This window comes from Sphaerodactylus townsendi, unplaced genomic scaffold (genome assembly GCF_021028975.2).
Source record: "Sphaerodactylus townsendi isolate TG3544 unplaced genomic scaffold, MPM_Stown_v2.3 scaffold_1252, whole genome shotgun sequence".
Classification (NCBI taxonomy): domain Eukaryota; kingdom Metazoa; phylum Chordata; class Lepidosauria; order Squamata; family Sphaerodactylidae; genus Sphaerodactylus; species Sphaerodactylus townsendi.
In genome coordinates, this window is record NW_025949796.1 from 1 (window position 1) to 10994 (window position 10994).

At 51.1% G+C, this 10994-nt stretch overlaps 1 protein-coding gene across 1 annotated transcript; it reads right to left on the minus strand.

Annotated features, from left to right (window-relative positions):
- Window positions 1–2483: 2483 nt before the first annotated feature.
- On the minus strand, window positions 2484–10136 carry LOC125424864 (histone-lysine N-methyltransferase SETDB1-like). Its single transcript, XM_048482299.1, has 5 exons — window positions 9941–10136; window positions 8348–8477; window positions 7163–7301; window positions 4011–4175; window positions 2484–3090 (listed from the first exon to the last, which is right to left on the minus strand). Exons 1-5 carry the CDS (start codon window positions 10046–10048, stop codon window positions 2484–2486), a joined length of 1149 nt encoding a protein of 382 aa, XP_048338256.1. The 5' UTR covers window positions 10049–10136.
- Window positions 10137–10994: the final 858 nt, after the last annotated feature.

Sequence of the window (10994 nt, forward strand, 5' to 3'; positions counted from 1 at the left end):
CCGTGGTGGCGAACCTTTGGCACTCCAGATGTTATGGACTACAATTCCCATCAGCCCCTTCCAGCATGGCCATGCTGGAAGGGGCTGATGGGAATTGTAGTCCATAACATCTGGAGTGCCAAAGGTTCGCCACCATGGCTCTAGACCAATGAGAGGCTGTTGCCGGGGCGGGGAAAAGTATCCTTGTTGGATGTATAAGCAATGCTTTGTATATGCTAAGTTCAGACTGATAGTGTTAAGTTCTGTGTGTGCTGAACTTTGTTCTTGCTGAAGAGTTCTGTATAGTATTATAGTCTTTTATAGAACAGACTTGTGTAACCTTGCAACTGCTAAAGTAAAACCTTCCTATGGAAAGAACATCTTGCGTGGAGAGTATTCTTTTCCAAGAATGGTAGAAGGTTGCAGTGAGTGCAAGAAGACTAATAGACCTTCTCATCTTACCAGAGTGACTCCGCTTTAAACTCTGCTGATAGATTCCCCAGCCAGGGTCTAGCTCTGAGGCTCTTCATCCACCGGATACTAAGCCAGAGAGGACCCTGTCACCCCCCACCCCACCCCCAGAGCCCCAAGAGCAACACAGGAGGAGACTGCGTGCCAGTTTACAGCAGAAGCAGCAGCAGGTTAGCAGCTATGGGGCGAGTAGGATTAGATACAAAGTCTTTGCAGGAACCGGACTAGAGTAACTCAGCTGCAAGAGGTTTTAGCACTAGAGCAGTGATGGCGAACCTTTTAGAGACCGAGTGCCAGGGGCAGAGCGAGGAGAAACTGCGCCCGGGGCACGTGTGCGCCCTGTGCCCCTGCCACACCCCCATCTGCCCCCGCCCTGCCCTGGAATGCCCCGAAACACCCCGCCACGCCCCCAGAACACCCTCACTATGCCCCCGCAGGGGAATGAGCCCAGTGCGTCGCGCACCCCTCACTCCCTTGGCGCTATGCCACTGCTGAGTGCCCAAACTGGGGCACCGGCACACGTGCCCACCACGAGGGCTCTAAGTGCCACCTCTGGCACGCGTGCCACAGGTTCGCCACCACTGCACTAGAGAAAGCTGCTATAAAGGAGAGGTTGCCACTGAGCTAGTTTGTGGCAGCAAAGTTGTGGTTCAGTTGGCAGGTCACCGTCTCTGCTTCGAGCCTCGCCTTGGTTCCATACTCTGCATATCCATTAAACAGCCGAACATGCTAACAGACTGTGTCTGTTGGTTCCTGTGAATCTTACACATTTAGTGGGATAGGTCGCCTGGGTACTGTATTTTGCTCATTTTTCTTATGCCAAACAGAGTTTCCAACTCCAGGTTGAGAAATTCCTGGCTACTTGGGAGGGGAGGGTGAAGAGGGCAGGGCTTCCGGAAGGACCCCAGCAGAGTATAATGACTTACAGTTCATGTTTCAAAGCTGCCATTTTCTCCAGGGTAACTGATCTCAGTCATCTGGAAATCAATTGTAACAGTGGGAGATCTCCAGGTACCCCCTGGAAGTGGTCAGCACTACCCTCTGTACACCTGAACACTCCGAGGCTCACCTGATTCCCTGTTGCCAACTCAGACTGGCAGCTGCTCTCTTTACTACCTCCATTACCTGCAACTTTGTTAGCTAAAGAGATAGAATCATGGAATCATAGAGTTGGAAGAGACCAGAAGGGCCATCGTCCAACCCCTTGCAATGCAGGAACACACAATCAAAGCACTCCTGACCGCCCAGTCTCTCTTCAAAAACCTCCCAAGAAGGAGACTCCACCACAATCCGAGGCAGTGCATTCCACTGTCGAACAGCCCTGACAGTCAGGAAGTTTTTAACCTGGATAGCTTTAAAAGGGGCTTGGACAGATTTATGGAGGAGAAGTCGATTTATGGCTACCAATCTTGATCCTCTTTGATCTGAGATTGCAAATGCCTTAACAGTCCAGGTGCTCGGGAGCAACAGCCACAGAAGGCCATTGCTTTCACATCCTACATGTGAACTCCCAAAGGCACCTGGTGGGCCACTGCGAGTAGCAGAGAGCTGGACTAGATGGACTCTGGTCTGATCCAGCTGGCTTGTTCTTATGTTCTTATGTTCTTTCCTGATGTTTAGATGGAATCTCTTTTCCTTCACATTTGAACCCATGACTCCTGGTCCTAGTCTCTGGAGCAGCAGGAAACAAGCTTGCTCCCTCACCAACATGACATCCCTCCAAAAATCTAAACATGGCTATTAGGTCACCTCTTAACCTTCTCTTCACCAAATGAAACATCCCCGGCTCCCTAAGTCTCTCCTTGTAGGGCAGTGGTGGCGAACCGTTGGCACTCCAGATGTTTTGGACTACAATTCCCATCAGCCCCTGCCAGCACGGCCAATTGGCCATGCTGGAAGGGGCTGATGGGAATTGTAGTCCATAACATCTGGAGTGCCAACGGTTCGCCACCACGGTTGTAGGGCATGGATTCCAGACCTTTTGACCAAAGTGGAAGGAGAGCCTTACATCAATAGAGACAAAATCACAACGCTCACTTGTTCCTACAACCGTCTTCGCAGTCACACCCCACTAGGAAGTCCGAGCCGGTGTTGATGTAGACGCCCTTGCCCGGGATGCGCTCCTTGCTGTAGGCCACCTGGGGCGGGGGGGTGCTGTCAATCTCGTTGACGCACGACAAGGGGACGTCCTCTTTCCCCTTGGTGATGTCGGCGATGTAGTAGAAGGGCTTGTAGGGCTGGAATTTGCGATCCACCAGGACGTAGGGGTCCAGGCAAAACATCTCCAGGAAGAGGAAGTCGCAGTCCGTCTCAAAGAGGTACCGCTCGATCTCGCCCATGCTGCGCAAGCACAGGCCGCAGGGCGTCTTGTAGATGACGTGGAAGCCCGTCTTGCGGTTGATGCGCCGGCGGGCCGTCATGCGGCGGAAGTCGTAGAGGAGCGGGATGAGGAGGGGGTTCCTGCTGCGGTACTGGTCGCTGCGGAAGGGGCGCACCCGCGACAGGCAAGTGTAGCTGCACACGTGGGGGAGGTAGAAGAGCTTCTCCACGGGGGCCTTGTAGGATGGCTCGTTGGGGAAACGGTCCAGGATGCTGTGGAACTGCTGGGAGGAGCTGCCGGCTGGTAGAGGGCCGGAAAACCTGCCGTGTGGAAAGGGAAGAAGAAGAGTTTGGATTTATATCCCCCCCCCCCCGTTCTCTCCTGTAAGGAGACTCAAAGGGGTTTACAACCTCCTTGCCCTTCCCCCCTCACAACAAACACGCTGTGAGGTCAGTGGGGCTGAGAGAGCTCCAAAGAACTGTGACTCGCCCAAGGTCACCCAGCTGGTGTGTGTTGGAGTGCACAGGCTAATCTACTTCCCCAGATAAGCCTCCACAGCTCAAGTGGCAGAGCAGGGAATCAAACCCGGTTCTCCAGATTAGAGTGCACCTGCTCTTAACCACTACGCCACGCTGGGAAGAGGGACAGCAACCAGACTGTACTTCAATCCAGGACATCAACCAAACCGGGGTTAAGGAAGATTTGCAACACTCTGGCACAATATCCCACTGACAGACAAGGTCGGCCAGGAAGAGTACATCAGAAGTGCAAACTGCGGCCCTGAATGGGGAAACCGGGGTTACAGTCCCTGCTCTGCCTCAGAAGGCAGGTGACTCATGAAGGCAGGAGTAAACTTAGGCATTCAAACAGAAAAGCAGAATCCCTATCTGGGGAAAGAGGTGGGACATCAATGCGTGAAAATGTAAACAGAAAGCAGATAAGCAATTTTAAACCACAGTTTGCGTGTGTCACATTAAGGTGCCCAAACTGCGGTTTGCAATTTCAGCTGACCTCCAGTTACTGTAAACCGTGGTTTATTATTCATTGTTTATTTAGGGGTTTTTAATGTATTTTCCCCCAAAACTGTACTCAATCTAAATAAATCTACACACCAAGGCAGGGATATGGATAGAATGCAACATACGAATCTTTCCTATGTTGGATGACCCCGGCACACCACATTGGCGCAAACCACCCCACCGGCTTTCACCTTAAAGTTCTTAAAACTGCCGCCGCTTACCGAAATTGCTGCGTCACCCCAGTCCTCCCGATGGAAAGTGCTTCGCCCAGGACAGGGGAAGGTGGAGAAGACGGTCCTGATCCCACCGAGCCTGGGCGCAGGAACGAAGTGCTCTTTTTGGCTACTTGCTGCTTTTTGGACTGAGCTAACTGGCTCTCTGGACTGCTGCACAGGAAGCAAGGGAGACCAAAGCAAAGAAAAGTTGGGTACAGAGCTCCCGAGTGGGGCGTGGGTGACCGAGGCAGCTCTGGGAGCACTGCCAGGCGGTGTGAAGACTGGGAATACTGGACTGTGCTGTAAAGACAGTTGGGGTTCCTCTAATGCAGGGGTGTCCCACTCCGGTGCTTCAGATCTTCATGGACTTCAATTCCCATCAGCCCCTGCTGGCATGGTCAACTGGCCATGCCAGCAGGGGCTGATGGGGATTGTAGTCTATGAGCACCTGAAGCGCCAGAGTTGGACACCTCTATTCTAACCTCTCAGTGGTTCCATTTATCAGAAAATCAAGGAATGACCGACATGTTTCCCTGCAACGCAGCCTGAATTAAACCCACCATCCCCTCAGTGTGCATCCAATGTTCCATGTCCAGTTCGAAAAGGGAGTTCAGGAAGTGGAAAGAGCCATCAAGTTGTAACCAGACTGTGGCTACCCAGACTCTCTCAATACAGCCTGCATTGCCAAGGGACTCTATCAGATAGCTTCCTATTATAGAATCCTAGAGTTGGAAGAGACCCCAAGGGCCATCAAGTCCAACCCTGGGCAATGCAGGAACACACAATCAAAGCACTCCTGACAGATGGCCACCCAGCCTCTCTTTAAAAGCCTCCAAAGAAGGAGACTCCACCACACTCCGAGGCAGTGCATTCCACTATCGAACAGCCCTTTCTGTCAGGAAGTTTTTCCTGATGTTTAGGTGGATTCTCTTTTCCTTCACCTTGAACCCATTACTCCTGGTCCTAGTCCAGCGATGGCGAACCTTTTCGAGACCGAGTGCCCAAACTGCAACCCAAAACCCACTTATTTATCGCAAAGTGCCAACATGGCAATTTAACTTTTTAAAGTTGTTTTATCATTGTTGTACACCGCCCTGAGCCCCTAGGGGGAGGGCTGTTTAGAAATCAAATAAATAAATATATAAACCTGAATACTGAGGGTTTAGTATAGAAAAAATGGTTGGCTCCAAGGCGCGCGTTACTCGGGAGTAAGCTTGGTGGTAGTTGGTGGCTTTGCTTTGACGCAACTGTGCAACACTTCGAACAGGTGAATCACGACCCTAGGAGGGTTTACTCAGAAGTAAGCCCCATTGCCAGCAACCGAGCCAGGTAAAGGATCATGCTTTAGTTCTTCCCATGAAAATCAGTAGGGTTTAACAGTGCTTAACAGGGTTACCTACACTGCTTCCCCAAAACTAGGTCTTAGATTTAATGCTAATAATCTCCCTGAAATAATTACACTATTATCACATGACAAACTCTGTGCACGCGTGCCCACAGAGAGGGCTCTGAGTGCCACCTCTGGCACCTGTGCCATAGGTTCACCACCACTGTCCTAGTCTCTGGAGCAGCAGAAAACAAGCTTGCTCCCTCACCAACATGACATCCCCTCAAATATCTAAACATGGCTATCATGTCATCTCTTAACCTTCTCTTCACCAAGCTAAACATACCCAGCTCCCTAAGCCTCTCCACGTAGGGCACGAATTCCAGAGCTTTTACCATTCCTTCGGCCTGCTGACAGAGAGGCCCAAGAGGACACAGACTAGAACGGGGTTCCCCAACAAGGTGTTCGTGGGCACTGTGGCATCCGTCAGTACTGGCCAGATTTTCAGAAAGTTAGTGGGGCTGTTGGTGGCACTCGTTCAAATAAAAGGGTTTTCCCCTGGAGAAACAAGAGGACTGGCAAGCACTGGGCTTTCCTTATTCAGAGTGCAATTCCATTTCCCCTTCAGGATTTCCTTCCTCCCTCGAGTTGCGAGGAGGGAGGCATTCCGCTCAGCTGCGCCTCCTGTGGCAGCCATTTTGGGGGTGGCGTGGTGCTAATCTCAGAATTCCTCTCAGGATTCCAAACGCACTCAAAAAACTTGAGGAACCCCGGCCAGAAAACGAGCCTTTTGATCAGAAAGACCCGAGTTCCAATCAACTCCGGGTGACTTCAGGCTGACTGCACTTCCAGCGTCAACTGCTTTCCAGGGTTGTTTTGAGGAAAATGACCGGGGGGGGGGGGGGGTTGGGCGGGGGGGGGGGGGGGGGGGGGGGGGGGCGCAGAAACCTATGCATGCTGAGGGGACTCCTTGGAGGACTGTGTGACTGTCGACCAATTGGTCAAACTTACTCCACTAGAATCAAGACAATGGTTAGTGAACACCACTCTGACACAGGATGTCTCTGCAGGAATCAATTAAATGGATTAAAATGCCAGGCAACTGCTATGCATAATCACTAATGTGATTAGGCAACTTCCGTGTTACAGACATATGCTAAAATGGGCGGAGTCCACTTAACAGGTGCAAATTACAGGTGCAAATGGCACAGTGGTGGGATCCAAAAATTTTAATAACAGGTTCCCATGGTTGGTGGGATTCAAACTGTGGTGTAGCGCCAATGGGGCTGGGCGGGGCACGACGGGAATGTGGCCGGGCATTCCAGGGGCAGGGCATTCCTAGGCGGGGCTGTGGCAAGGACGCAGCCGCTGTGCCGGTCCTTGGGTGGGAAACGAATGCACGCAGGCGCAGGCTGCCACGCACGCTAGTGCACCTCCTGCTAGACTGCTTCAAGTTCTGCGCGCTACTGCTGAGAGGAGGGGCGTAACTAAGGCAAAAATCATGTGGCAAAATCCCCAATTAGTAACCCCCTCTCGGCACACACAAATAATTAGTAACCTACTCTCAGGAACCTGTGAGAACCTGCTGGATCCCACCTCTGAAATGGCACCCTTAACACTTTTAACCAATGCAAATGGTTCTTTCTCCCACCCCGGACATTCCACAGGTATATATACCACTACTACCATCAGACCCTCTGAAGATGCCAGCCACAGATTGAGGCGAAACGTCAGGAGAAAATGCTACTAGAACACAGCCATACAACCCGGAAAACACACAACCCCCTAGTGATTCCAGCCATGAAAGTATTGGACAATACATTAAACTTACTCCAGTTCGATAAACTGTGGCGAGACGGGCTGTGACAGCACGATGGGCATCGGGGGCTGCTCCACAGGCTTAAATTGTACGCTTGTCCCTGTTAAGTCCTGTGTGTACTGGACAACTGGACCCTTGCTCCGCACAGCGCCTGGTGGGAGGGAAACATGAGTAAGAAAAGCTCAGGGAATGGCTCCCGGGGGAGCGTGTTCTCTTTGTGTTCAGCTCACTTGTGTAAAAGACAACTCCAAAGCATATACTCCACTCATCCCGCCCCACAGGGCAATAGAATCGGGGGCCGAACACTGGTTTGGGCCCCGCTCACCCCTCAAGCATAAGCATAAGCATTTATTGTCATTGTGCACGCACAACGAAAATTTACAGCAGCATCCCTCGATGCACACAATTTCAGACTCATACCCCATCCTCACTTTCCCCTTCCTCCACCCATCCCTACACAGCCCCAAACACATCAACACGAAGCCACGGAGTTCAGCATTGGCCCAGCTCTGGAGCAGAAGCTGTCTCTAAGCCTCTTTGTCCTAGTTTTGATAGACCTGTATCGTCTGCCGGATGGTAACAGTTCAAAAAGAGAGTGTGCTGGATGAGACGGGTCTCTCAGAATATTTTGGGCTTTCTTTAGGCTTCGGGAATTATAGAGTTCTTCCAAGGAGGGGAGAGGGCAGCCGATAATCCTCTGCGCAGTAATGATCACCCTTTGGAGCGCCTTCCTGACAAGAATCCTGACTTGGCCCTTCCTCCTATCCTCTTCCTGCTGCCAGACTTTGGATGGTCTTCATTCCTAGGCAGGGACGCCAACCTACAGGTGCGACCTGGGAAATTACACCTAATCTCCAGACGACAGAGATCCGCTCCCGGGGAGAAAATGGCCGCTTTGGAGGGCGGGCCCTGTGGCATCATATCCCACTGAGGTCCCTCCCTGTCCTGCCTAGGCTCCACCCCCAAACCTCCAGCAGTTTCCCAACCTAAAACACCATTGATAACCAACGTCTTTTGTGATGGGAAAGGTTTCAGAGGAAAGGAAGCCTTCATCAGACCCAGAACCCCTGTTAGATGCCTGTGGTCTGCAGCCGTGGGGTGGGTGGGGTGTGTTTGCTTTGTTCTGTTCTGTCCCCACCCCCATCAAAAGGGATCCATTTTGCACCTCCAACCTGAACAGAGACGCCTGCAGCTCACCAACATTCGGCCGGGTCCTCATCTGTCCCCCTTGTTTTTTCTCCTGGGTGGAGGCAGTGGAAGTCTTCATGCTGTACATGGGCTCCAGGCGGGTGGAGCCTCGGTAGATCCACTCGCAGCGTTTGTCATCCTGGCAGGGGGGAAATAAGGACAAAGCTGTATCCGAGAGCGAGCAACAGCAGAGGCGTACCGGGGGAAATGGCGCCCGGGGCAACACCTGCTCAGGGTGCCCCCTGCCCCTCTCCCACTTACCTTAGCTGGTGGAGGTGGGCAGTGGCAGTCCCGGGCCTCCTGGCAGGGCTGGGCATCCTGACGGCCAAGACCCTGCTGCGGGCCTGTCAGACGCCCCCCTCATGATCTAATGGGTGGCGACTGAAGTCAATTGACCCCCCCATGTCCCTCTGGCAGATACGCCACTGAGCAGAAGAAAGAGGTCAGGAGTTCATCCATGCAAACCCACTCTTCCTTGGCTTTGGGCACCTTGGAATTCTGGGGCTGCACCTCCTCCTCTCCAGCAGGGGGTGTCCAATGGGACAAAGCAGGCAGGGAAGAGGGGGAAACAGATGGTTGGGAATGACGGTACAGAGAGACCAGCTACGCTGAAAGGCTTCAGTCCTGGATACTTGAGAGAGCACATCTGCCCATATATTTCTGCTTGGGCACTGAGGGCAGAGGGGAAGGCCCATTTGGCTGCCTCACCCACTTCAGAAGTGAGGGGGGCAGGGGCAGCCTGGAGGGTCTTCTCAACTGTGGCCCCTGAACTGGGGAATGCCTCCTACCAGAGGTCCGCCAGGTACCTACTCTCTTGACGTTTTAGTGCCTGGTAATGACCAACTTTTTCAACCAGGCATTTGGCTGATTCCCCCTCAGCTGGGATGGGATGTCCTTCAAGGAGCCCTTGGGGGGTAGTGCGGTATATAAAACCATATAATAAATAGTCTGCTCGCCAGGTTTAATGTTATGCCTTCTGCCTTGTTACATGGCAGATTTAATAAGCAAGAAAAGGCTAAAAGATTGTGCCCATGTAACGATGGCTCAGTTGAATCTCTGGCCTACCAATTACTTCACTGTCTCAGATTCAAGGAAATCAGATCCAAGTATGTGAATCTCACTCTTTTACATTTACCCGATCTCCCCGATTTAGTTAGATTACGCTACTTGTTGGACAACCCTGATCCTTCTCTCTGTATGATAGTGGCAGACTTTCTCCTGGAAATTACTAAATGCCAGTAGATTTCCTTCGTCCTAACATGTATATCCTGTATTGTATATGCTTTTTAATCTGTTTTTATTATTGTTGTACTGCTGTCTATGCCAATAAAGGCTTGCTAATAATAAATAGTCCCATAAACTCCTCCCAGTTTGGGGTGTGGTTTGGCGTGGGAGTTTTCGTCTAGAATGTTCTATGTTTTTACGATTGTTTTTATGGTGGTTTCAGTGTCCTATTGTGTAAGATTTGATTACGGTTCTTATTGTAACCCGCCCCGAGACTGTTGTAAAGGGCAAGGAATAAATCTAACGAATAAATCTAATAAATAAATGAATGAAAGCCAAGTTCTGCAACGAGGAAAGACTCGCTCCAGGCAAGCCTACCAGGAAGAGGATTTTGACCAGACTCCCATCCACTTCTTCCACACGGGACTTCCACCAAGTGCCGTCCCACTCCGTTTTGATGAGCTGACCGCTCTTCAACAGAACCATCGGCCGGTTTGGGTAGGCTGTGACATACTCCTCGATGAAGTCCCGGCACGAAATGTCTTCGATGTCCTCCCAACTCTTTTTGACTGCCCGAAAGGAAAGGCACAATCAAACCACGTCTGCGTAATTCTTACTGATGTACCATGTGCTCTTTACAGATCATTGTAAATTTCTAAGAATTGTAAATTTCACAGAACATTCAGAAATAGCAAAGTATAACAACTGTATTAAGGGACGGTGATACAGAGAAGTCTGCAGAAAACTGGAAACCTTTTTTTCCACACTGTCTATCAAAAAACATGGTAGAAGAGAAACAATTGCAGGATTTGAGATCTAAAAGAAAAACCACAGAACGAATTAGAATGCTACCAATGCTACAGTGTGTAATTGATGAATTGTTTCATTTCAAATAGGTGGATGAACCTAGAATGGATTAGAATTCAACGAAGAGGTAGCAGGAAGTCACCACTGACCTGAGGGGGGAGGCGAGGCAGCATCTATCCCTATGGTGGCCCTGAAGGCGCCTAAGCCTCTAACCAAATCTTTTCACACTTTCTCTGGGAAAGCAGGAGGGGGGAACTGGGCAAGGATAAAGGAACCCGGGAAAGCCAGGTTAAACAGAACTGGCTTTCTCAAGCTAGGGCCCATGGTGGCAACCTATGGCACTCCAGATGTTCATGGACTACAATTACCATCAGCCCCTGCTAGCATGGCCTATTGGTCATGCTGGCAGGGGCTGATGGGAATTGTAGTCCACGAACCTCTGGAGTGCCAAAGGTTCGCCACCACTAAGCTAGGCGCTTGCTGCCTTTCAATAAACACTGCTGATCAAAAATTCAGAGTCTGTTTATTGGCTTAAGGCCGTGGTGGTGAACCTTTGGCGCTCCAGATGTTAAGGACTACAATTCCCATCAGCCCCTGCCAGCATGGCCAATTGGCCATGTTGGCA

Excerpts from the sequence above, each read along its gene's own strand:
- LOC125424864 (XM_048482299.1), bottom strand. The coding sequence starts at position 10,048 with ATGGTTCTGTTGAAGAGCGGTCAGCTCATCAAAACGGAGTGGGACGGC. Across the intron at positions 7,302-8,347 it reads GAGGACCCGGCCGAATGTTG|GCGCTGTGCGGAGCAAGGGT; the intron begins GTGAGCTGCAGG and ends CCCTCCCACCAG. Across the intron at positions 4,176-7,162 it reads CCACAGTTTATCGAACTGGA|CAGTCCAGAGAGCCAGTTAG; the intron begins GTAAGTTTAATG and ends CTTCCTGTGCAG.